The sequence below is a fragment of the Rana temporaria genome, chromosome 10 (assembly GCF_905171775.1).
Source record: "Rana temporaria chromosome 10, aRanTem1.1, whole genome shotgun sequence".
Lineage (NCBI taxonomy): Eukaryota > Metazoa > Chordata > Amphibia > Anura > Ranidae > Rana > Rana temporaria.
The window spans coordinates 97654810-97682764 of record NC_053498.1 but is presented as its reverse complement, the minus strand read 5'-3'; the positions used below and the strand labels follow the sequence as shown (position 1 = coordinate 97682764).

Genomic DNA, 27955 nt, shown 5'->3' with positions numbered 1-27955 from the left:
ATATTGCTTTTATTTTTTTAAATTGTCGCTCTATTTTTGTTTATAGCGTTAAAAAATAAAAAAAAACGCAGAGGTGATTAAATACCACCAAAAGAAAGCTCTGTTTGTGGGAAAAAAACTATTTTGTTTGGGAGCCACGTTGCAGGACCACGCAATTGTCAGTTAAAGTGACGCAGTGTCAAATCGCAAAAAGTGGTTTGGTCATTTGGCAGCCAAATCCTCCGGGGCTGAAGTGGTTAAAGAGTGTTAGCTGAAGTTTTTCTTGAAATTGTTAGTCAAGTCGATCTAAATTTGCTAGTGTACCTAACACTACCCTCTTCCCAGATTGACAATGCTGCTTCCAAAGGTGCCTTTTGCTTCTCCATCCAGAGTGGAGACAAAATGTACCGGTATATTAATGGCCAGATCAATGGGTGCAAATAATGGAAAACAGTGCAAAAAAGGAAACCAATGCAGTCACCACATTTAAAGCATTAATAGGTTTGAAAGTATTTTTTTGTTTTTTTGTTTGGGGTTTATTAGTGCTAGGAACTGAGGAACTTCTGATCGGCACAACTTTTCAGGATCAGTAAATCAGTGAAGTATTGAAGCCAGAGGTTCCAAATGATAGCCCAGGAACTTTCTTTTTATTATTTATATGCATATCTCCTAAACTTTACATTATATCTCCTTCCCACTTGAAGGCACATACTGTACGCATTTTATGTGCTAATGGCATGTTTACTATAATGGGAATTGTTATTCAGTATTTTTTCATTGAGTATGAATATACATATTTTATCAAAACATTTTCAAGAACGTTTAATATGGCATTTATTTGCCAATTTGCCATGCCATACTGGTCGGTAGGTTCTATCTGTGGCAGGTATCTATGTGAAAGGTATGAATCCTTGATTAATAGTTTCTGTGATAAAGAACACACTTGCTCAAAGTTTGCTTTTCTTTACTATCTTGTTAATGTCTAAACGATTTTATAGTAATTCACAAGAAATAGTATAATGAAAAAAATGTCTTTACCTTAACACTTATTCTGAACCCTTGAAAATACCTCCCTAATCCCTGACCTTTAGCCTAATTGTCTATCAACCCTTAACCTTTTAGACTAGTTAACCCCAAAAACATAACTATCAACTAAACTTAGAGGTCAACATTAGGGATGAGCCGAACACCCCCCTGTTCGGTTTACACCAGAAGTTTGTGTAAACTTTAGAACCCTGTTAAAGTCTATGGGACTCGAACATTTGAAATCTAAAGTGCTAATTTTAAAGGCTAATATGCAAGTTATTGTCCTAAAAAGAGTTTGGGGACCTGGGTCCTGTCCCAGGGAACATGTATCAATGCAAAGAAAAGTTTTAAAAACGGATATTTTTTCGGGAGCAGTGAATTTAATAATGCTAAAAGTGAAACAATAAAAGTGAAATATTACTTTAAATTTCGTACCTAGGGGGGGGGGTGTAAAGTTAGCATGTGAAATATCGCATGTTTCTAGTACATAGAACTGTCCCTGCACAAAGTGTAATTTCTGAAAGGAAAAAAGGCATTTAAAACCGGACTTGCGGCTATAATGAATTGTCGGCTCTGGCGAATTCATTCATAAAAAAAAATAGCGTGGGGGTCCCCCCAAATTCCATTACCAGGCTCTTCAGGTCTGGAATGGATATTAAGGGGAACCCCGCCGTTAATTTAAAAAAAAAATGACGTGGGGTTCCCCCCAAATATCCATTCCAGACCCTTCAGGTCTGGTGTGGATTTTAAGGGGAACTCCACCCCAAATTAAAAAAAAAAAATGGCGTGGAGTTCCCCCAAAAATTCACACCAGACCCCTTATCCGAGCACGTTAACCTGGAGAAGCCCAGCAAGAGGGAAGACTGGGCTTCCCCAGTGACGTAGCAGAGGGTGTGTCAGAGGGGGTGGGGTCACGTGACGGGTTGTCCCGCCTCCCCTATATAAGAAATGTCACAGCTTCAGCCGCGTCATTCGCTGGGCTGTGTCCAGCGGTGAGAGGAGGACGGCGATGCTGCGCTCTGGATGGATCTTCTCATCGCTGGACCGGAGATCACCCGCACCCGTCGCTGGATACAGACAACGTTGGAGCAGGAAGCCGGGAACGAGTGGATTATCCCTGCTGGCGTTTTTTTTTTTTTTTTTTTTTATTAACCTCCCTGGCGGTATGATTATTTCAGAAAAAAGGTGCTGAAAGCGGTACCATTATTTGCAAGGAAATTTCGCGTTTTATACTGTAGGCCAGTAATTCTTAGGAATAACTCATTTAAATCTGACCAAACAAGAGTCTAGTAGGCATCCCGGGTATGAAACTTATTTAAAAACAAAATTATAAATTATAATATAATAAATAATTATAAATAATTGTAACAAATAATAATATAATTATAATAAAAATTATTCAATAATGTAATCAACTCAAAATCACTGAAATTTGCTCAGTTGCAGAATTGTCGCTGTCATTACTTTTATTTTTTATGACGAATTTCCCCACAAATCGCTATCGCACAATTCTGCAAGTGATTATAAATTATTATCGCTGTTTTCTAGCCGCTCTAAAACCATTTTTGACATAAAGGGACACTTTTGGTTGCTATGGACAATCTACAGTTTGCAGGCAGAAAGAACAGTTTTTATTATATAAAAGGACATGTAGGGCACTAGGCAGACCACTAGGGACAAGGGGGTGTGTATGTTTTACATACAGTACTGTAATCTATAAGATTACAGTATACTGTATGTAAGGTGTTTGTTTACCTTTTTGAATTTGGTGCCGTTCTCCGCTCCCGTGCGTCATAACGTAGCAGGGAACGGAGATCGACGGCACACAGAGGCACTGTGTGAATCAAGCGAGGACCCGCTCGCTCACACAGCACGGTGGCATCGCTGGATCCAGGGACAAGGTAAGTAAACACTGCCTGTGGATCCAGCGAGGCGAGCCCGAGTCTGACTCGGGGTTATTGATCGTAGCTGAAAAATTTAACCCTGAGTCAGACTCGGGAATACCGCCAGGGGGGTTAATAAAGGACTTTTTTCTACAGTGTGTGTGTGTGTGTGTGTTTTTTCCAACTATTTACACTTCCTTTGTGAAATGGTAGGGGTACAATGTACCCCATTGACAGTTCACATGGGGGGGCCAGGATCTGTGGTGTCCCCTTTGTTAAAGGGGTCTTCCAGATTCTGATAAGCCCCCCGCCCGCAGACCCCCACAACCACCGGGCAAGGGTTGTGGGGATGAGGCCCTTGTCGCCATCAACATGGGGACATCCTCCCCATGTTGAGGGCATGTGGCCTGGTACGGTTCAGGAGAGGGGGGGCCGCACTCTGTCCCCCCTCTTTTTTGCGGCCGGCCAGGTTAACGTGCTCGAATAAGGGGTCTGGTGTGAATTTTTGGGGGAACTCCACGTCATTTTTTTTTATTTGGGGTGGAGTTCCCCTTAAAATCCACACCAGACCTGAAGGGTCTGGAATGGATATTTGGGGGGAACCCCACGTCATTTTTTTTTAAATTAGCGGCGGGGTTCCCCTTAACATCCATTCCAGACCTTAAGGGCCTGATAATGGAATTTGGGGGGACCCCCACGCTATTTTTTTTTATGAATGAATTCGCTCTGAATTGCTAGAGCCGACAATTCATTATAGCTGCAAGTCCGGTTTTAAAATACTTTTTTTCCTTTCAGAAATGACACTTTGTGCAGAGACAGTTCTATGTACTGGAACATGCGCTATTTCACATGCTAACTTTACACCCCCCCTAGCTACGAAATGTAAAGTAATATTTCACTTTTATTGTTTCACTTTAAGCATTATTAAATTCACTGCTCCCGAAAAAACGTCCGTTTTTAAAACTTTTTTTGCATTAATACATGTCCCCTGGGACATGACCCAGGTCCCCAAACACTTTTTAGGACAATAACTTGCATATTAGCCTTTAAAATTAGCACTTTAGATTTCTCCCATAGACTTTAACAGGGTGTTCCCGCGGCTTTTCGAATTTGCCGCGAACACCCCTAATTGTTCGTTGTTCGCCAAACAGGCGAACAGGCAATGTTTGAGTCGAACATGAGTTCGATTCTAACTCGAAGCTCATCCCTAATCAACATTTATCTTCTATTTTATTTAAATACTTTGGCACTGATTTGCACCATTCATGGCAAAGAATGGTACTCACCATGCAGTAGTCACAAGCAGACTTACCTAATGAGGGAAGTTATTGAAGTAGTCATGTTTCTTAGCAGATACATTTGCATGGGGAGGAAAACATTCCTCCTGATTTTCCACCTGCATGCATTGATAGAGAAAAGGGCTTCTGTAACATCTGACACTTAAAACTACCAGCATAGAAATCAGACTTTGTTTTGAAGCAAGGCTGCTAGCCATCATTGTTGGATCCATTTGAGTTATTAACAGTAGTTTATTTTCACTGAATGCAGAGAGAGGGAAAAGAAAGAACAAGCGGAAAAACAAAAGAAAAAAGGAGACGAGGATCCAATGGATAGTATTCCTCCTCATGTCTGGGAAATATTGAAAAATGCTAAGCCAAGCGAGTATGAAAAAATTTGTTTTCAACATGGTGTCACCGACTTGAGAGGCATGCTCAAGCACCTGAAGAAGAAGAAAGTGCAAATTAAGAAAAGTGACGGTATTTACCTGGGAATAATGCTGGCTATTATTTTTTGGGGGATGAATTGCCAACCTGACTATGTTTTGTTTATTTTCCAAATTGAGTGAGGGAGAAATATATAGGTAGCTACTGTTGTAAAGTTGCATAATATTTCATACCCCCTGAATCACTAAATTATATCAGATTGGCTAGTGATTGGATGGAGAAGGCATGACAATTATCAGAAAATGTATGTACAACTGACATTAAGATATTATTCCATGCTGGGGGGGGGGGGCATTCACAAAGCCCACTGATGACTGCTTTCTAGGAAACCTCTGACTCACCAAAGACCTGGGTCTTTACGCAGCTAGAGACAAAATATTGTGCTTGCAAGTCCCCGTTCCTGCAAATGCACAGCCAGAGTAAGCTAAGATGGTGCCCACGGCTACTGCTACCATACATCCTGTAAAAGACATGTGCAAGACCCTGGGGATTTCAGGGGGCATTTGACAAGATGTCAAGGAAAACCAAGGAACAAGCTTGCTTCCCTGAATCCCGCTGTAATAATATTACTACCAATTGAAGGTTACATAAAAGGATATTGAACACCTTGGAGAGGCAATAAGATGACCACCTGAAGATTCTGAAAATCAAGATAGGAGACCTAACCTACACCTGGGGGCCCATTAAAAACTATAGAAGGCTTGCAATAAACAGTAATGCAATTTTCAATTAATCTTCTCTGGAGCTCCCCATGAAAAGGCTTAGTTTGATTAAACTAGTGATCAAAATGGACATCCAGGGGATGCTATCAGACTCCATTAATACAGCACAAGGGTCCGGCTCCTTAAAACCACACATGATAAAAACAGACTGGAATTTCAGGGCTGTGATTTTCAGATAATTTTTCAATCCCTTTACTGACACTATTGTGAGGTTGCAGTACTTTACACCTTACCCGAGAACCTTGCCGGTCTATTGCATAAGATGGAAATCGAGCTTCCTATTAATGCTACAGTTTACTTTTTAAGGCAAGCCATGCACCATCCACAGTAGACAAAGCCAAAACATGTCTGAAATATCTAGGCTTCTCTCTGGTATGGCATTGAGACTTTTGAAAAATAGCCCCACCACTTCTCCCAGGCAGACCCTGTTCTGACGCAACCCACTGATAGTGCTGTATGAAAGAAGCCCAATTATGTGAGGCAACCACACCTATAGGAGGACACAGATAATCTTGATGCTGGAGGGATAGTATTATTACCCCAGTCATGCCAGTGTCTATTGTGTTTACACATTGGGCTTCAGAATCTAACCCTGGTGCAACCGCCTATCTAAAGTTTTAACCCAAAGTTCCACTAGTTCATATAATATACAGTATTGTAGTAATAATATATATATTTGTGCCAATAACTCCAACTTTCACCAGAGCATTCGGAATATCACCACTTAAAATTGTGCTAACAAAATCACAACAAATTCATCAACCACTATCCAGTAGTCTAAATATTACAATAGCAATAAACAAATAAATAAAATACATTGGGGATGGACGTGGCATCACAATGCTAGTTGGGTCTGTGCTCGCAGCCAGGAAGTGCGGCTGGAGCCGGCCGGTCTAAGATTATTGCGCTGTGCACTAGTGTCGGTAACGACACTAGGTGGAGCTTTCCTTTTTCTTCCTTCTGATTGGTTCTTGGTGTAAGCTGTATCTTGTGATTTAATAAAACAAGTGATATTGCTATGCTCCCCGAGACAGAAGTGGATGAGCTTTTTGCTGGTTTTTATGGTCACCAGCAAATATTTCTAGCTAGTGTTTGGTGAGAATTGTGACTATTCTTGGTGGTGTTTAACAAGGAAATCTGGCCATTGGGATTCTTTGTGCACTTTATAATATGTTTTTTCCACTGGACACTTTATGAATGTGGGAGAAGAAATTATTTGCTGCATAATATTTTTAGCATCAGACTCTGAACTTAATTAAAGCATATGACACTTTGATTAAAATATTGATTGCACTTTTTATTATTTGTACTTTCAAGCACTGTTGGACGCTTTATTAGGTTATAAAATTTTAACTTATTTGAATTTTTTTATTACTATTTTATTTTTGTTTGTTAATCTCACTGGATAGTGGTTGATGAATTTATTGTGTTTTTGTTCGCAAAATTTTGAGTGATGAAAGCACTGTTTCATTATTTATCATAACCTAGGTGAGTCTCTTCACAGAGATGGCAGCTGCACTATTTTTGTAATTATTGGCAACACCTGTGGCACAGTTCATAAAGTGAATGAATACACTTCAGGTTGTGAGCATCCCTAAATCATCATTAACACTCCACACTCACTAAAGAATATGGCTGCACAATAATAATCAGCTTAAGCACTATAAATCAATATCAACAGATTCTCCTACTTGTAATAGGTTCCGGTTAACAAAGCAACCAGCCACCGGCGGGGGGGGGGGGGGCATCTCTTCCGTCGCTTCTAGAAGTGATCTTGCAGCAAATCCACTGCTGGGATTACTTTTATCAGAAAGCCATTTAAGACCCCTTTCACACTGAAGCATTTTTACAGCGTTTTAGAGTTAAAAATAGCTCTATTAAAACGCTCATAAAATGCTCTCCATGCATCTCAATGGACCCTTTCACACTGAGTCCTGCTAGCAGCATCTTTGGAGCAGCTATTGGGCGCTGAAAAAAACGCTCCAAAAATGCCCCTCTCCATTGAAATTAATTGAAAGCGATGTAAAAACGCCTTACCCTTTCACACTGAGGCGTTGCACTGGTGGGGCGTTGAGAAAAGTCCTGCAAGCAGCATCTTTGGAGCAGCTTTTGGGCGCTGAAAAAAAACGCTCCAAAAATGCCCCTCTCCATTGAAATTAATTGAAAGCGATGTAAAAACGCCTTACCCTTTCACACTGAGGCGTTGCACTGGTGGGGCGTTGAGAAAAGTCCTGCAAGCAGCATCTTTGGAGCAGCTTTTGGGCGCTGAAAAAAAACGCTCCAAAAATGCCCCTCTCCATTGAAATTAATCGAAAGTGCTGTAAAAACGCCTTACCCTTTCACACTGAGGCACTTCAAAAACGCCCTAAAACGTTAGGGTCTTAGTGGTGCTTTACCAGCACATTGGGATTGCAGATGAGGCTTCGCTCGATTAACGCTCGAATAAAGCTTGAAAAACACCCCAGTGTGAAAGGGGCCTAAGGGAAAGACTGATACTGGAGTTATGGCATCTAGCTGCAGCCATAACCCTGGTATTTAAGGTCAAATATATGACGTACATTCCCAGTTAGTGGCGGTTCACACCAGCGCGATGCGGGAACCAGCACGATTCCAGTGTCGGTTCCCGCATCTCATAGAACTCACAGGCAGTTCACACTGCCCTATGCGAACTAATGCAGGTGTCAATAGAAAGTTAATAACACCCCCAGATCAGTTCGCATATCACAATCTGTGTGGTTAAATTTGCATTGCATAGACATCGCATGTGATCTGCACAACAGTGCAGTGTAAATCACATGTAATGTCTGACATTGAGTGTGAATTGGCACTCAGGCGGCTGGCAAGTGATTACATTTTAATTGTTTGGACTTGCATGATTTGACAAACCCACTATGAATCGAACCCAGACAGATTTGATAAACCCTAATGCATATGCAGCTATAATTAAGTGCTACAGCACATTTTTTACCTGTGAGCCTAATTGTGCTTTAAGATTTCAGACTCAGGAAAAACTTGCAGATAAAAACATCTGCAGGGCAGATTAGACTACTTAGTGCTATGAGATCAGTATTCTGCACAGAAAGGTACTTGTTCCATGGTGCACCAACTAAAGAAAAAACTAAAACCGCCAAGGACCTCACTTAGTGGTATATTATGAAATGTAAGAAATGAAACAACTTACCATCAGCCAGTTTTCCTCTGGCTCACCAAGAGCTCAGTTGGTGTGATCCAAGCAATTCAATAATTCAAAAGGCATCCCAAGGCTGAAAGGAACCCAACAGGGCATTAATAATCGGACCAAGCAGCATGTACAAAACAAAACTTCATTGAAAAAGATGATATAATAATCATGCAAAAAAATCAAAGCTAAAAAAAACAAAAACAAAAAAAACAATCCTCCACCACTCTAATATTAGGAAGACAACATTGTCTAGTCACCACAGCAGCTGCTTGCATGGCTCACACATGTATTCACACCTCACACTGTTGAACCAAGTAAGAATTAATAGATTAAAGACCAGGTGTGGGTGGTCTGACCAATGGGACTAAACATAGGTGAAAAACCACCTATCATATGTAGGACAAATGTAACAAATGTACAGTACTCCCATGCCAGGAGAGCCCATAAGGCTAGACTAGGAAGCACCTCGCCATGTACAGTTAATGCTGAGCAGTAACTCTTTCAACCCTCACATGTAGAGGAGAGAGTGCCACCACGCACGCCAGCCGCAAAGGCCTGCGCATGCTCAGTGGATACTGTTTCTGCACTCGTCTCCATGGCTAAGCTTGGAAAGCATGCTACAGAAGCAGATGAGGGATCCAGGCGGCATTAGCTGCACCTGATATTGCCACCCAGAAGGCTGTAGATGTTGCAGCGTTCACGTATTCCCCAGTTGATGGTGATGGGGGTGGCTTAACTGTACATTGTGAGGTGCTTCCTAGTTTGGACTTAGGGAGCTATATGGACTTTACTGGAATGGTCAACTGTTCCAATTGGTGTCACAGCTATTTGGCCTACTCGAGATTCTTCCTATGATCTAATAAAGTTCCATACATACACAATATTACCAAAAGTATTGGGACACCTGCCTATACACGCACCTGAACTTTAATGGCATCTTAGTCCGTAGGGTTCGATATTGAGTTGGCCCACCCTTTGCAGCTATAACAGCTTCAACTCTTCTGGGAAGGCTGTCCACAAGGTTTAGGAGTGTGTCCTAAAACATCATTGCATGACCTCACAAATGCACTTCTGGAAGAATGGTCAAACATTCCCATAGTCACAATCCTAAACCTTGTGGACATCCTTCCCAGAAGAGTTATAGCAGTTATAGCTGCAAAGGGTGGGCCAATGCAATATTGAACTTTACAGACTGGGATGCCATTAAAGTTCATGTGCATGTAAATGTAGGCTTCCCAATTCTTTTCGTAAGATAGTGTACAGTATGTGCTTGGCAGCCGGTTTTTTTTTTTTCCATTATCTATCATACTGAGTCCAATCCTTAGTGACTTTTTATGTAGAGACCCTAGTGGGGACTGCCTGGCATGGGAGTACATTTGTTATGTTTGTCCTACACATGATAGGTGTTTTTTCACCTGTGTTTAGTCCTATGGTCTCTTTAATCTATTAATTCCTACTTTGTCCAGCAGTGGGAGGTATGAATGCCATGCAAGCAGCTGCCGTGGTGACTAGAAAACCTTATCTTTATAATCTTAGAGTGATGGAGGATTGAGTTTTTTTTCTTTTAGCACTGACCTTTTTGCATGATTTTTATATATATTTTTTCAATAAAGCTTTGTTTTGTACATGCTGCTTGGTCCAATTAGTAAGGTTTATTGGGTTCCTTTTAACCCTGGTATGCCACTTGTTCCATGGTGGTCTTTAATGTTCGTAGATGGGCACAATCAAAGCATACAGTAGAAATGCATAAAGTTAATGGCACATCAGGTAAAAAACATGATTGGTAGCTGGAATTGGACTACTGTCTGTTGTCTATGTCTCTACATACAGATGTCTAGATTTAAGACATATTAACCATATAACTTTTTTTTCTTGTGCAGCATTTAAAAAAAGATTAGATAACTGCTATACAGTAGACAAAGGTCAGAAGATTAAACTGGAAGTAGAGTTGACAAACCCTGACCTGCCTGTTAAATGGATGAAGAATGGGCAAGTGATAAAACCTAGTGCCAAGTAAGTGAATGTGAATGTGACTAAACTATGAGAATTGTATTTATCTATTCAAATTGACTCACTCTAGAGCAGGGGTTCTCAAACTTTTTAAACAGGAGGCCAGTACACAGTCCCTAAGCCTGTTGGGGGGCTGGACAATAGTTTGAAAAAATATGAACAAATTCCTATGCACACATCTTATTTGTCGTGCAAGAAAACTGGTAAAAAATGATACAATATTTAAAATAAAGAACAATTTTAATCAACATAAACATTAGTATTTCACAGAATCACCTCATCACAGAACCCCCCCCCCCTTTCCCATCACAGACTCCTCTCCATCACAGACTCCCCCCAACACACAGCCCCCATCACAGATCTCCCATTACAGACTTTTCCAACACAGAACCCGCCCATTACAGACTCCTCCAACAGAAAACCCTCCATAACAGATCCCCCCATTACAGATTTGCCAGACACAGAGCCCTCCATCACATATCCCCCCAACACAGATCTCCCATCACAGATCCCCCTCATCGCAGACTCCCCCATAACAGACCCCCCCATCACAGATCCCACATCACAGAGCCCTCCATAACAAATCCACCCCATCATAGATCCTCCATCATAGACTTCCCCCATCACAGATCCCCCAGTACAGACTATCCCCAACACAGAGCCCTCCATAACAGATCCACCCCATCTTAGATCCCCCATCACAAAGCCCCATCACAGAGCCCCATCACAGTCCCCCCTCCATCACAGACTACACCATCACAGACTCCCCCATCACAGACTCCCCAACACAGAGCCCTCCATCACAGATCCCCCCATTACTGAATCCCCCAACACAGAGTCCCAAATAACAGATTCCCCCATCACAGACTCCCCAGACACAGTGCCCTCCATCACAGATCCCCCCATCACATACTTCCCAACCCAGTGCCCCAAATTCAGATTCCCTCATCACAGACTCCCACAACACAGAGCCACAAATAACAGATCCCCCATCACAGATCCCCCCATCACAGACTCACCCATCACAAACTTCCCCAATAACACATCCCCCATCACATATCCCGCCAAAACAGATCCCCCATCACAGACTCCCTAACACAGAGCCCCCATCACAGAATGCCCCCATTACAGACTCCCTCAACACAGAGCCCTCCATAACAGATCCCCCATATCACAGATCCCCCATCACAGACCCCTACATAACAGATCCCCCATTACAGAGCCCTCCAGCGGTATTACATTGCCTCTTCTATAACATCGCAGCACCTTCCCTCCCCTCTTCTATCTTAATCACACAAGATGCAAAGCATGGCTGGTCCGGACAAAGGGTGTGACTTTGCAAGTGAAAGGCAGGTGATTAATTGCTGGGACCGCCCTGCTGCCTAATAACTAATCACCAGCTTCTTAACTCAAAAGGTCCCACCCTTTGTCCGAACCTGTCATGTTTCTAGTCTTGTATAATTAAGGTAGCATAGGGGAGTGCTGCGATCTTAAAGGGGCAGTCCAGTCCGCGGGCTGGGTAAATCACCCTGGCGGGCCATATCTGGCCCACGAGCCTTAGTTTGAGGACCCCTTCTCTAGAGGCTTGTGCACAGAAGCCATGATCTTGGCTTAGCACTCTGAGGGGACGGCATTCTCAGTATGACATCCATTCAGAGTACAGTGTGCATGTGTCGGTGCAGGTGACAGCACTGGCTGCAAAAATAGAGAATATATTCTAAACGGAGCACATTTAGAAGATATTCTAGCTTGTCCTTATCCATGTTTCCAGACATATCCATTTGTAATGTCTTACTTCCTGATCAGACTAGAGGTCATGATACAGGAAGAAGTTCACCAGCAGACCTCATTAGCACACACCCTGCATCATCACCCTCCTACCTACTTGCCCATTTCCATGTGCACCTTTTTTAAATGAAATGTAATCAATCAGGGATCACCCTTTCCACTTAATACACAAAATACAATCAGATTGCATAGTGTATGGCCATCTTTTTACAAGTACAAGTACGTTTTGTGTCTCGTTTTTCCTGTGACACGCATAGGGCAGCCTGGTGATTTCAATTGGCTGCACTATATGTGGTTAATGGGACATTTTGGTGCATTGTGTGGGTTGCATGTTTTTTACTGTGCATTTTACAGCATTTGCCCCTAATTTCTTCACATGGAAAAATGTGTGTTTGCTTCTGTGTTTGATGTACTGTTAACAATTAATGGCACTGAAAGCGCAACTAGTAATTTTCCATGTTGTATAGATATTTCATTTGGCACTTTGAAGTGTACAGGAGATGAGATAACAGTTCACCATACACTATACAATCTAATTGTACAATCTCCTTTAGATCTACCATCAACTATGTAGTATAAGGGCCTGCCTGATTGGATACAGAGTGATTGGCTAGACAGTTGTTTCCTCCTATTGTATAGTGTATGGCCATGTTTACACACCTAAATTTACTTTTGGTGAGAAAGTAAAAGTAAAACACCCTGTTTGTCAAGAAGACTTTTCAATTTAAAATGGGACCATGCATTTCTTTTATATTTATAGATATGTATTTGAGAATGTTGGTCTCAAAAGAGTGCTCACAATCAACAAATCTAGCCTGGCAGATGATGCTGAATACGCGTGTGTAGTTGGTGATGATAGGTCTACAACTGAACTTTATGTTAAAGGTAAGGTTCAAATAGCTACGATAGACATTTTACTTGTAAAAATGTCTTAAAATCAATGAATCCTTTGCTTTCATGTATGGAATAGTTACCTAGATTAGAGTTATATGTCTTTCTACATCTGCATCGACAAAATCTTACAGTCTAAATGCATTGCATTGAATGGTGGCAGAGGAGTGTGTTAACTTGGATGCATATAACTGACAGTGATGGCTGGTGCTCAAATTTTTTTGGGCGGCGCAAACAAACTGGAAAAAAAAACATCAATTGCAGCCACTGTGCCCATCAAATGCAGCCACTGTGCCCATAAAACGCAGCCACTGTGCCATCAAACGCAGCCACTGTACCCATAAATTGCCACCACTGTGCCCATTAAACGCTGCCACTGTGTCATCAAGCACAGCCACTGTGCCCATCAAACACAGCCACTGTACCCATAAATTGCCACCACTGTGCCCATTAAATGCTGCCACTGTACCATCAAGCGCAGCCACTGTGCCCATTAAGCACAGCCACTGTGCCATCAAACACAGCTACTGTAACCATCAATTGCTGCCAGTGTGCCCCATTACCGCCAGTGTGCCCTATAAATTACCACCAGTTTGCCCTATCAATTTTCGCCAGTTTGCACCATCAATTTCCGCTAGTGTGCCCATCAATTGCCGCCAGTTTGCTCCATCAATTGCCGCCAGTGTGCCCCAACAATTGCCGCCAGTGTGCCGCATTAATTGCCGCCATTGTGCCCCATCAATTGCCGCCAGTGTGACCCATCAAATGCTGCCAGTGGGCCTCCCCGCCCGGCACTTACCTGTCTTGGGTCACGGTGTTGTCCTCTATGCTTCCTCCCTGTCCTTGATGTCTTCTCCGGTCCTCTTCTGCTATGATTGGACACATAATAGGAGTCCAATCTCAGTGCCTTTCACTTCAGCCAATCAGGTGACAGGTAACCAGACAAGGTTCACCTGATTGACTGAGAGGTGGGTAAGTGTTAGGGAAGTGATTTATTTGCTTCCCTAACACAACACTGTGTAAACAGTGAACGCAGAGCATTGGGCCCGCTGTTTACCAATTTGGAAGCCTATTAGAGCCCACAGCTCAAATCAGGACGCCTATTAGAGCTCATGGCTCTAATCAGGACGCCTATTAGAGCCCAGAGCTCTAATCAGGTACTTCCAAAAACGACCCTGTCGGGGGCGGCAGCGGCGGCGACAATAGATAGATTCATGCAATGCATTATTCTATCTATTGGTGATTGATGGGTGCAGGATGTCACAGCCACTGATAACTGATGTCACAGTGCCTCAGTAAATGCACACACCTTGTTTCACACAGATTTTGAACAACTTGGGATTGAAGTTATAGTTGTATATACTCTATTTAAGTGTCTTGCATATAGGCAGTGTGAATTGCAAGTCTACATAAAAAGTAGATCCATGGATTCACACTATATGCAATAGCTATACATGTGACCACGTTACTGCAAGTTAGTATGTTCTGTAGTCTGCAGTGACATTCATACATCTCCCAAATGTCCTGTTTGGTGTAGTGGCTGCTTATCATAAGCTGTTGTCATGCAGGATATCAATAAATGTCCGTACAGCATAGTGACTGCCTAACCATTATATTGTTGTCATGTCATGTTAAAAGCAGAATGTAACTTTGAAAAGATAGGAAAATAGCCAATAACACATGTGTGGTTTTGCTGGGTCACACCGGCTGCATCAGAGGCAGAACCTATGTCAGAGTCAATGGGTAAATGCCTCCAGAAAGGGCTTAGCCTGCCAATGACATGGTGACATGCATGCATGATGACACACACATATGCGTAATGAATCACGTGCATGATGGCACCAATGACATCCTGATACGCTAATGTTTAAGGAAACATGTTTTGCCCCAGTGTTCTTACAATACCAAAATGGGCATGTGGTCACCCAGTAGAACCCCATAGTAGTGGACAACAGTAGAGATCCAGCACAGACTCAATAAATTACATTTAATAGAACGTTTATAAAAAACAAAAACAACAACAAATATTCATTGTAAGCTAATTATTATTAAGCTGTTGCCATAGGAGTACCAGATGATGGGAAACTTTAATTTGTAGTATAATCAAAAGATATCCATAAATAAAGAGACGTGGTACTGTACTTTGAATATGCACTTGAAGGTAAAATTTATGATTGTGATTCTGCAGTTTACATTTGTTTCAAATACCTGGCAGAGGGTCTAACTCATGTTTAAGAATTTAATGATTAAGCAGGCATATATCTTTGAGGGTATTAGTCTTTAGTCCTAACTCTACAGCCAGCTAGTGCTGGGGCCCAGTTGTACTGTTGGTGCACATGAGTACAGTCATAGTTCCACCTGCAGGCAGCAAAAAGGCTACTAGATGGCTGTATAGTTAGTTCCTAAAAGGCTCAGTCTTATTCTCTAGCAGCATAAATTCCCAGAGCAGCAGCTCACCAGTCCCATAATATACACACAATATACAATATTCCAGTGTGGTTGTAAGGAGAGTCTGATTAGTACCGATCAGACTGGGCTTCTCAGTTACCCTGTACCCTTAATAGACAGAGGGTGACTTGCACATAGGAGGGGCTGGGGGGAGCTGGACAAGGAGATTCCAGTGTTCTCCAATGTAAGCTGGGTTCCACAAGCCCCCTGCCCAAAATTACAACTGTCACACATCTCCCCTTTTAGCAGACGACTAACACAGGAGACCCCAAACAGGTTGACTTTGAAGTTAGTTGAGTGCAGAGGCCAGCAGACTCTGCCCTGTTGCCAGCCCTTCTGCTGGGTTGCTGTCAGTGGAGAACTGGTGTCTGGGGATAGAGGTTCACCATCTACTGTACGTAGAATGAAGAAGATGTTACTGGTGCTAGGCAGAGGCTAGCAGTGATCTTCCCTGAAAAGTCTATTAAACTCATGTACTTTCTTTGATCTGTGGCTGGGGAACAAGGACAGCTTCCTTTTCTTTCAAGCCATTGAACGATAAATAGGAAGATGAGCCAACTTCTCCATCTCCCTTCCCTTTATCTGGCTGTTGGACAGATGCATTCCTCCATCCAAGATCATCCTGTGCAGAAACAGGATTGTCAAGGTCATCACTTGCTGCATCTGCCATAAGACCTCTGTGTCCATAGCTGCGGGTGCAGGTGGGCAAAGCACACTGTTACTCTGCCACATTGCCGACTCTTCAGCCAGGATTTCAGAGCTGTCATCTAGTATTTCCTGATAGTCCCAGGCAAAGGGAGCCTATACCTGCTGCTGAGTAGAATCTAGCAGCCGTCTGTAGGCAATCTCCAGCTCCCATTCCTGATTGGCTAGAAACTCCAAATCTTCCAGGGACCATTGAACTTCTGAGACATTCAGCACCCATTCGCTGTATTCCAAGATTTCTTCCAAACGCCACTTCAAATTGCTCCCAAAATCAGGGTCCTCAGACAGCCTCTCTAATAACAGCCCCAGGCCACCATAGCCAAAACCTTCTGTTGGGGTGTCGTCCACTGTCCACAGGCACACTTGGGCTACATGCCAGCGGATGGCTCTGTGGTTATTGTCCAACCGCATCTCTGCCTGGACCAGGCTGGTTAACTCAGCTTTCAATTCCGTATGCAGTTGTCTCCCAAAAAACATTCGCACTTCATACTGCGACCAGTACCTTTTCTGGAAGGAGGAGAGAATTTTTCCCTACTATCGCTGCTCACGGCCTAGCGCTTCCTTCCAGAGTTCCCAGCGGACAGAACAATACCATTCAAGCAGGACCTGCTCTTACACTGGTCCCTTGTACTGTATCTGCATTTCTCGCAACCACCATTAGAATTCCTCTTCTATGGCGGCTGGTATCTGTACCTCTCCTCTCCTCTCCTGCTATCCAGATCTTGGATCCATGTGGAGGTTTGGATCTCCAAGATTGGGGGAAGCGTCCCACTGCTTGCCCCCAATGTAAACGGAACGTCCCACACTGCACTTGAGTGCTTCCGTCATATACCTCTTCCTCCAATCTGTATATCGATATTTGATATTATTGTCGCATATTGCAACCAAGAACAAGGCAGGACTCATTTGGCTGCAAGGTTGGAACATGAACTGTTTATTATAACAAAGGCACACATGGATATACTCTCAGGGGACAATCCCGCCCTTCTTTACATAATGGCACATGGCGGGGTACACTTTACCTACACCAGTAGCATGACACAGGTGTATTCAACTTTACAATAGTAGACCATCTTTGGGGGGGGGTTGCTGGAGAGATCCCCCCTTCCCTGTCATAGCTAATCCACATATACATATACATTACATAATAGGTTGTTCCCAAGACAGACACAATAGAACAATGGGATACAGCCACACCTCAAACAATCTAGTAAAGAGTCTACAACAGTATATGAGACTATATACAATATATCAATATATCAATATATATATATATATATATATATATATATATATATATATATATATATATATATATATATATATATATATATACACATACACACAATATACAATATTCCAGTGTGGTTGTACAGTGAGTCTGATTAGTGCAGATCAGACTGGGCTTCTCGGTCCCCCTGTGCTCCTAATAGACACAAGGGCCCAGATTCAGGTACAATAGCGCCGGTGTAATGTAAGCCGTTTACGTTACACCGCCGCAAGTTTTCAGTTTTAGTGCCCGATCCACAAAGCACTTACCTGGAAACTTGCGGCGGTGTATCGTAAATACGTCTGGCGCAAGGCGGGCCAAATCGAATGGGCGGGTAACATTTAAATTAGGCGCACTCCCGCGGCGGACCTACTGCGCATGCTCCATTTCGGAATTCCCGCCGTGCTTTGCGCGCAGTGACGTAATTTTTTCGAACGGCGACACGCGTAGCGTAATTCCGTATTCCCGGACGGCTTACGCAAACGACGTTTATTTTTAAATTTCGACGCGGGAACGACGGCCATACTTTATACAGCAATAAGATTGCTGTGTAAAGTTAGGGCAGGTCAAACAACGACTAAAATTGCGACGGGAAACTTGACTACGGATGACGTAGCGAACGCGAAAATCCGTCGTAGATCCGCTGTAACTGCTAATTTGCATACCCGACGCTGGTTTAAGACGCAAACTCCCCCCAGCGGCTGCCGCGGTACTGCATCCTAAGATCCGACAGTGTAAAACAATTACACCTGTCGGATCTTAGGGATATCTATGCGTAACTGATTCTATGAATCAGTCGCATAGATGCTCTGAGAGATACGACGGAGTATCTGAGATACGACGGAGTATCTGAGATACGACGGAGTATCTGAGATACGACGGAGTATCTGAGATACGACGGAGTATCTGAGATACTCCGTCGTATCTCCGCTGTGAATCTGGCCCATGGTGACTTACACATAGGAGGGGCCGGGGGGAGCTGAACAAGGAGATTGCAGTGCTTTTCAAGGTAAGCTGGGTTCCATAGGACCCCCGCCAGGGGCGGATCCAGAGTATAATCTCGGGAGGGGCACTGCCAAAATCTCTGCAGGAAATTTGTAGGGGCAATGGCTGGTGTTGGCGCTTCAATCATCACGGCAACGTGGTTAATATGGTGTCAGGATGATCGAAGCACATCATTTCAATTATTACTGTGTCGGAGCAGCCAGGTGGAGGGGGGGGTTGCAGCCAGGTGGAGGGAAGGAAAAGGTGGTTGCAGCCAGGTGGAAGGGAGGACAGGGGGGGTTGCAGCCAGGTGGAAGGGAGGACAGGGGGGGTTGCAGTCAGGTGGAAGGGGAGGACAGGGGGGGGTTGCAGTCAGGTGGAAGGGGAGGACAGGGGGGGGTTGCATCCAGGTGGAAGGGGAGGACAGGGGGGGTTGCATCCAGGTGGAAGGGGAGGACAGGGGAGGTTGCATCCAGGTGGAAGGGGAGGACAGGGGGGGTTGCATCCAGGTGGAAGGGGAGGACAGGGGGGTTGCAGTCAGGTGGAAGGGAGGACAGGGGGGTTGCAGCCAGGTGGAAGGGAGGACAGGGGGGTTGCAGCCAGGTGAAGGGGAGAAAAGTTCTTACCTTGGATGATAATAATGGAATCACTGGCTTCCTCCACCCTCATGGTCACTTTTCTTCTCTCTTCCCCCCTCCTCCTTGCAGCCAGGTGGTGGGCAGGACAGTGGGTTGCAGCCAGGTGAAGGGGAGGACAGTGGGTTGCAGCCAGGTGAAGGGGGGACAGAGGGGTTGCAGCCAGGTGAAGGGGAGGACAGAGGGGTTGCAGCCAGGTGAAGGGGAGGACAGAGGGGTTGCAGCCAGGTGAAGGGGAGGACAGAGGGGTTGCAGCCAGGTGAAAGGGAGGACAGAGGGGTTGCAGCCAGGTGAAATGGAGGACAGAGGGGTTGCAGCCAGGTGAAGGGGAGGACAGAGGGGTTGCAGCCAGGTGGAAGGGAGGACAGAGGGGTTGCAGCCAGGTGAAGGGAGGACAGAGGGGTTGCAGCCAGGTGAAGGGAGGACAGAGGGGTTGCAGCCAGATGAAGGGGAGGACAGAGGGGTTGCAGCCAGGTGAAGGGAGGACAGAGGGATTGCAGCCAGATGAAGGGGAGGACAGGGGGGTTGCAGCCAGATGAAGGGGAGGACAGGGGGGTTGCAGCCAGGTGAAGGGGAGGACAGGGGGGTTGCAGCCAGGTGAAGGGGAGGACAGGGGGGTTGCAGCCAGATGAAGGGGAGGACATGGGGGTTGCAGCCAGATGAAGGGGAGGACAGGGGGGTTGCAGCCAGATGAAGGGGAGGACAGGGGGGTTGCAGCCAGATGAAGGGGAGGACAGGGGGGTTGCAGCCAGGTGGTGGCAGCATGTGTTGCTGTGAGCCCCCTTCTTACTGCATTGGGGCCCCCCAGGGTGGCAGAAAACACAATATTAACCCCAGCAGACGCATTATTAGTCCCCAGCATTGGTGTCAGCAAACGCATTATTAAACCCTGCATCACTGGTGTCAGAAAACACATTATTAACCTCCAGCACTGGTGTTAGCAAACACATTAACCCCCAGCATTAACAGCCTTACTGAAAGTGAAAGTGAACATAGAACATCTTGAAAGAACATGAGGGGGAGGGGAGGGAGACATATGGAGGAGAGAAGGCAGAGGGATGGAGATAAGGACAATGATCACAGTGTACTGCAGTGTACACTCACCCACATTTGCAGGCTAAAAGATCAGGTCATCTTTGGCACACAGAGGAATCTACAGCTGCTGTATTCATATTTCCCGCCCACAAACACATCCCCTTATTTCTCGATACAGCTGCTGCACGGCATGCTGGGTATAGTGTGGGCGGGGCGTGAATTCACTGGAGGAGCAGAGGTGGGAGGAGCTGTATTCCTCTCATCTCTCGTCAGTGAGGGAGGGGAGGGTGGATGTGTTTGCTGGGCTGTTTACACAGACACGCAGAGCTGCAGCCAGTCTCAGAATTCACAGACTGACTCTGCTGTCCTACGGATGGACAGGAGGTATCAGTCTGTTTCTTCATGGTTTAGTACTGAGATATTAGATAATGGACGGCTTGATCCCCCCCCCCCCTGGATCCGCCGTTGACCCCCGCCCAAAGTGACTCCTGTCAGAGTGAACACTCTCAGTATCAAAGGGGGTGTTCAGACATTCAGTAGTAGTGTCTGATGTGAATTTGTAAAACTTTTGTGTGATAGAAGCAACATATAGTATTTTAAAAGATACAGAAATATTTTCATATAGACCCAATTTACATTCTTTTTTTTTTAATAAAAATATTGTTCATGTGCAATGCAGAGCCTCCTGTTACAATTGAGAAGGGGTTGGAGGACCAACAAGTTTTTGTAGGCGAAAAAGTGGAATTAGAAGTGGAGGTCTCTGAAGAAGGTGCCCACGTGATGTGGTAAATCACATTTTATATTTCTTTTGAAATTTAAGTACAGTATATTAACCAGTGTTTATACTAATGATCCCCTTTATCTCTCTGTAAGGATGAAAGATGGAGTGGAGTTAACTCGTGAGGAAACATTTAAATATCGCTTCAAAAAAGATGGTAAAAAACACATTTTGATTATAAATGAAGCCACCAAAGAGGACATTGGACGCTACTCAGTGATAACCAATGGTGGAGAATGCGAGGCTGACCTTGCAATTGAAGGTACGGTGTTTTGAAACCACACGCATTCCTGAATGATCCTTGCATTTGTATTAGAGCGATACAAAGTCTTATTGATATTAATATTTTTCTTTAATAATGCTTACAGATAAGAAGCTGGAAGTCTTACAGGGCATTGCTGACCTCACAGTTAAGGCAGCTGAACAGGCATTATTCAAATGTGAGGTTTCTGATGAGAAAGTGACGGGCAAGTGGCTTAAAAATGGAGTGGAAATCAGACCAAGCAAACGCATCACAATGACCCATAAGGGCAGGTAATGGCAAAAATATTTATACCAGATTGAATAGTTGTACTTTGCTAAAAACTGTCCAGTTTTAAGTTTAAGAAAAACTTTAAACATTTATTTTTAGTTTTTACTTAAGTTCTACTTTATTATAAGAAATATATTGTTTTTGGGAACCTCATAACTGTAGGACAGGAAGGTATCTGTATTGCTATAAGCTAATATATTTAGTGTGATTTGGAAAATGTAAATGTTATCTAGAAAGTCAACCAATTAAATGTACTTTTTTTCCCCAAATTCAATATGAGTTTAATAGTAAATGGGGAGTATGTCTGGGGGAGGGGTTACAGGCTATTGTCAGTCATTCTGTGTTGCGCAGCCTTCCTCATCACACATAGCTTCTAGTAGAACAGGTACAACAACTCTCTAGGCCACCCCAATCAAACCCCAATCAAACCTCTTTTAACACGATGCACTGTTCAAAAAAAAAAAAAAAAAATTTAATTTTAACCACGACCCGTAAAGCCCTGATTCTGAAATTAAAATCTACTTACTACCCTGGAGAAGTCTGCCCCGCTTGGCTCATCCAGGAGAATTTACATACTATTATTGATGACTTATACTATCTAGTCAATCTAGTCAATCGCTCACTCCAACATGGGTCTGTTCCAACAACTCTAAAACATGGCTTTCTGACCCCACTGCTAAAAAAAAGCCGGATTGGACCCGACTGACACCAAAAATTTTTGACCCATTCGGCATCCATAGCTGCCGAATGCAGGACTCGGCCCCGCCCCCCGCGCCTGCATCATTAGATTTGATTGACAGCAGCAGGAGCCAATGGCTGCGCTGCTATCAATCTATCCAATGAAGAGCCGAGAACCCCGGGCAAAGATCCAGCGCGTTCTCGACGCAGGACTTTACAGGGCTCAGGTAAGTAAAACAGGGGACTGGGGGGCCGGTAACTGTCAGATTTTTTTTCACCTTAATGCATAGGATGCATTAAGGTGAAAAAGCAGGAGGGTTTACAACCCCTATTAAGGGATAGTTTTTTAAAGGAACCTTGTACTTCGACCTGATCATTTAAAGTGACAGACTCTCTTTTATTTACTAAATTTTCATTTTAGCCTCCTTACTTTAATATATTTTCTATTTGGTAATGACCTTAATAGGATCATTGATTTTGAATTTGAAAGATGTGTTCTGGTTTTGATGGGCAGGTTAATTTTCTGGATGGTCTGGATAATCTATTAATTTCCTATATTCATACAGGATTCACAAGTTAATTATTGATGACGTTAGGCCAGATGATGAAGCCGACTACACATTTGTCCCTGATGGATATGCCTTGTCTCTGTCTGCCAAGCTCAACTTTCTTGGTAATATAGCCCTTAAGCATTTATTTTTTATGTACTATATATATATATATATATATATAAATATATTAGTGTATATTGCAATTGAAATGTATAAACTCTATATAATATGAATGAATTATGAGAACATACTAATTAGTAACAATACAAGTATTTTGGAATTTTAAAATGTAAAAATACTCATTTATTAAAATATTGGTTTTAGGCACTCTCAACTACTGTTAAAAGTTTTCAACCTAGAAATTATCTATACGAGAATGATTACTAAATTATGATTACTGTAAGAATAATAACAGGAAAATGGAAGGTGGTCTACATGCTAGAGCTTAGATATTATTTTTTATTATTTGAGTACAAATTCTTTAAGATTCACTAATCACAATTGTTATATTATTATTATTATTATTATTATTATTATTATTATTATTATTATTATTATCATACAATATTTATAAAGTGCCAACAGTTTGTTCAGCGCTTTACAACATGAGGGCAAATAGTACAGTTACAATAAAATTCAATACAGCAGGGATCAGAGGGTCCTGCTCATTAGAGCTTACAATCCAGAAGGGAGGGTCAAGTGAAACAAAAGGTAATAACTGTGGGGGATGAACTGATGGAGAAAATAAAAATACAGTTGTTAGGAGTGAGTAGGATAGGCTTCTCTGAAGAGGAGGGTTTTCAGGGATCATCTGAAAGCTACTAGAGTAGAAGATAATCGGACAGATTGGGGTAAGAAGTTCCATAGGATTGGAGAGGCTTGGAAAAGTCCTGGAGGCGAGCATAGGAGGAGGTGACGAGGGTCTTGAGAGGACGTAATGTTGCTGGGGGCTAAATTGTGGATGGCTTTTTAAGTTGTTAGTATTTTGAATTTAATTTGTTGGGTGAGTGGAAGCAAGTGGAGGGATCAACAGAGAGGAGTAGCAGACAGAGCGATTGGTAAGGTGGACGAGTCTGGCAGCAGCATTCATGATAGATTTATGATGGATTGAAGGGGTGATAGCCTATGTAGAGGTAAGCCAATGAGAGCAGAATTGCATTAGTGGAGGAGGTGAGAGATGACCAGGGAATGATATAAGAGCTTTGTTGTGTCATTGGTTAGAAAGGGGCGTATTTTGGAAATGTTGCGGAGGTTGAGGTGGCAAGATTTGGACAGTGATTGCATGTCGGGCTTAAAGGAGAGTCCAGGACTACACCTAGCACATTGGCATGCGGGATGGCCTGATAGTTGTGCCATCGATTTTGACAGATAGATGAAAGGATGGGGCATGTGGTGGAGGAAAAATTATAAGTTTGGTTTTGGAAAGGTTGAGTTTGAGGAAGTTGTGTAACATCTAGACTGATATATCTGTTAGTAAATTAATGATAAGTAAGGAGAATAGTAGGAAACAATTAAACGCCCATTTTAGTGTTCACTAAGGGGCCATTTTATAAAAATTTGTAAGAGTAAGAATATTCGACCAGCAGGGGAAACGCTATAGGACAGACTTCTGCACCGTTTGCAGTCTATGGAGAATCTTGTGCGAATGACCAAATGAATGGGTGTTTGGCCCAAAGAACCTCCAGCTGCAGAGTGAAGTAACACATTTAGCAGTGAAATTAGCACAACCAAATGTGACAGCTTCCTCCTGCCGACATCCTAACAACTAGTGATTCATTCTCACATCTGTAAAACATCTGTTTTTCCAACAGTGATACCTATTCTGGTGACAGTTGTCTCAGGGGGAATTCCCCCTACTTTGCAGATAATTCCTGTTATGTCTCTAGGACAGAAAGGGATAAAATCTTCCTAAATTGACACAGGCAGAAAAAAAATGTATATGGGTTTTTAAGCATTTTTTTATCTATACCATACTTAATAAAACAAGTTTTGGTTATACATACTCTAGAATTTAAAGTGTAAGTTCACCTTTACAGAAAGAATGAACAGGTGAACTAACACCCTAAAGCCTTGCCATGCCCCCCTGGTCCCCTGTACTTACATGCATGTGTGATGAGCTGTTAGTGCCCATGCACCCGATGCAGCAGTCTGTCTGGTGATTTGAAATCCATGTTCTCCCCTTTCTTTTTGCATTGCTTCCGGGGTGGATCAGAGCAATTCTGATTGGTTAGCACTGAGAATGCTTTGAGCCATCCCGGAGGCCATGCAGAAAGAAGGGGGAGAAGAGCAGGGATTTCATATCTCCAGACTGCAGCACCAGCTACATGGGCACTGACAGCTCATTACCCATAGAGGCAAGAACAGCGGGGACCAGGGGCGTTGGGAGGGTGAGGGATGTTAGTTCATCCTTTTATTATTTATGTAAAGGTGAACTAACTCTTTAATCTTATAGAAAATTGACATCTGCAAATTGGTATTTACTGTCAAGGCTAACAATAGCTTCAATTCTATTTTCTTGTACATGAATGATATGCTGTATAGCCTAGGCTATACTCCAGTCCTCAAGGTCATGTTTTCAGGCTTTCCATTATTTTGCACAGGTGATTTGATCAGTTTCACTGCCCAAGGCTGGGTTCACACTACTACACTACTTTCATCCTACTTTGCTCTGCTACATTGGTCCTACATTTATCCTACATTGGTCCTACATCCATCCTACTTTCATGAACAGGATACTACTTTGGTCCGACTTCAATGATATTCAATGGGCCTGAAGTAGGATCAATGTAGGACCAAAAGTAGTACAGGAAGCATTTTCAAAGTCGGACCGACTTGTGTAGGACGCTACAAGACGCTCTCATAGGGAAACATTGAACACAGAGCAAAGTAGGATGAAAGTAGTGTAGTAGTGTGAACCCAGCCTTAGTAATTACCACAGCCGTTTCATCTGAGGGAAATCCTGAAAACATGACCTGTTGGTGTACCTTGAGGACTGGAGTTGGGAAACACTGGTCTAAAACACTTCTTAAAGTTGTGTATTACTACTGTATTTGGAACTATATATCTTAAACACATTTAAATTGTTTAGGCAAAGTTCACTTTTCAGTCACTGTTACATGTTACACCTGTATATTGGGTAAAACATAACATGTAAAGTTTTCCTAGCACCTGCTTCCCACCCTCAGAACCCTCCTTCTCTCCCCTGCACCCAATTTGTCACATTTAAAATCAGCATGGCTGTGTGGGGCTCAATCTGCACAGCCGCAGTATTCATTTACAGAGATCTGTGGATGAATAAACTACAAGTCTCCTCTATCACTGTGGCAGACAGACTTGTAGTTCTCATGGGGCTATGAGTGTGGTAATCAGTGAACTGACCGTGAGCCCATTGACACTCCCTCCAGGTTTCTAATTGAAAGCCCATGCTGAGTTACGGGCAAAGAGCTGAAGGAAGTGTCTGTAGAAGCCTGACATTGCACCAGCAATCCACATATTATATGCACAGATTTTTCTTGCAAAAAATATGTTTTGTTTTTTTCTTAAAAGTGAACTTTAAACGCATCCATATTAGCAACATATACTGTATAGTATTCTTACTAGTTAAATTACCAATTAGTAGAATGTGCATGTAATAGATGTATTTACTATCAAAATTAAAAGAAAGAAAGAGTTTCTTAAATGTGTTTTTTTTTTTTTTTTTCAGAGGTCGTGATTGAATATGTTCCTCTTGAAGGTAAGAACGTTCTATATAAGGGCTTGTATTGATGTGCAAAGGCAGTGTTCTTTCATGTGCATTCTTTTAACATTTAAGAATAGTTTAAGAAGCTACTAAGATCATTTAAAGTTCATTGGCAGACACATTTGATGTGAATTTGACCAACTCCTGTCCTGCATTTTACCTCCTTCTAAGCTACATCAACCTGCTTCACATTGCCTTTGAATTTCCATTGATTTAAATGGGATGACAAGCTGTTCTGATGAACACAAAAAACCACATACCTAGGCCCTAAGGTGTCATTCACACATTTGTTTAGGGGCCAACAAGGATTTCCTGTGGAAGACTCAGCAAGGTTTCTGCAAACACCTGCAGGCAAGAAGCTCTATATAGGGGAAGAGGCTGATGGCACCTGCAATCATTTGGGGCTGTTTGCATGTAATTGGACTTGCAGCGATTACCTGTGGATGATTTGTCCTGCAACAACAAACTGTTTGCATCCAGGCCCGGTCGTCAATGGGGCAATGCTCCCCAATCATAATGGAGCATGAGCTTTGGTAAATGCAAAGCTATCGGTCTGTCTTAGCAGGAGGTTTGTAGGGCCCCTGCAAGGAGACCACTGTTTCCCTTAGAGAGCAAGGGTCCCACTATTCAGCTGCAGGAGATGGGTTTGTGTGAAATAACAATTCTTTCCAGCTATTACCAAAGTTTTGGAATAATGACCCTATTGTCACACAAGCAAATTGGTAGTGAGTAAATATCCCTTTGTTAAATACTTACATTGACAGTAGAAAATGAATTGCACTCAGTAGATGTCACAGCAATTCCAGGAAATGTATTGCCCAGTCATTGTGTGATTCACATTCGGTAGTGTTTTAGGCTGGCATGAATGAAGTAGGCTAACCAGGTCGATAAGCTGTCTTTTTTTTTTCAAATAACAATTTTTTATTGGTCATAGCAGCAATTAAATTAACATAAACTGAGCACATCAGTGTACAGGTAATGCTAGAGCAGTAATATAGCCAGTGCATATACAGTCACAGTAAACAGTGTGCTAGGTTGTAAAAATGCGCAGTAGACACATTACGTAAACTGTCAAACATTAAGTAAGATCTACCATAGGCCACTACAGGGCCGGAAGGGAAGAGAAAGAACAAGAGAGGAAGATAAAGTAGAAAAAAGGGAAAAAGGAGGTTTAGGGAAGTAAAACAGGGAAGGGGAGGTGGGGGACATAGTTGGGGGCTCAACCATCGACTCAAGGTGGATCTTCCCTTTGGTGCCACTCCTCCCAGACCTCATCATGCATTCCAGCCTATCCTGTAATCTGGCTGTCATTTTTTACATTAGTTCTACATCCTTAATTCTACAGGTCTTTTTGGGAGGGTGGGGAGTTCCGTTTCAAGTGAAGGGCAACCAGGCA

The 27955-nt window shown here is 43.0% G+C and overlaps 1 protein-coding gene across 4 annotated transcripts in view; it reads left to right on the top strand.

Moving 5' to 3' along the window:
- Positions 1 to 27955, top strand: part of LOC120915362 (myosin-binding protein C, fast-type-like) — a 186188-nt gene that overhangs the window by 85477 nt on the left and 72756 nt on the right. For all 4 annotated transcript variants that reach the window (XM_040325789.1, XM_040325788.1, XM_040325791.1 and 1 more), the window contains 8 exons: positions 4437 to 4645; positions 10396 to 10528; positions 13074 to 13198; positions 20961 to 21066; positions 21155 to 21321; positions 21428 to 21593; positions 22836 to 22942; positions 26524 to 26553. In XM_040325789.1, the coding sequence (XP_040181723.1) occupies positions 4437 to 4645; positions 10396 to 10528; positions 13074 to 13198; positions 20961 to 21066; positions 21155 to 21321; positions 21428 to 21593; positions 22836 to 22942; positions 26524 to 26553 (1043 nt within the window). The remainder of the gene's footprint in view (positions 1 to 4436; positions 4646 to 10395; positions 10529 to 13073; positions 13199 to 20960; positions 21067 to 21154; positions 21322 to 21427; positions 21594 to 22835; positions 22943 to 26523; positions 26554 to 27955) is intronic.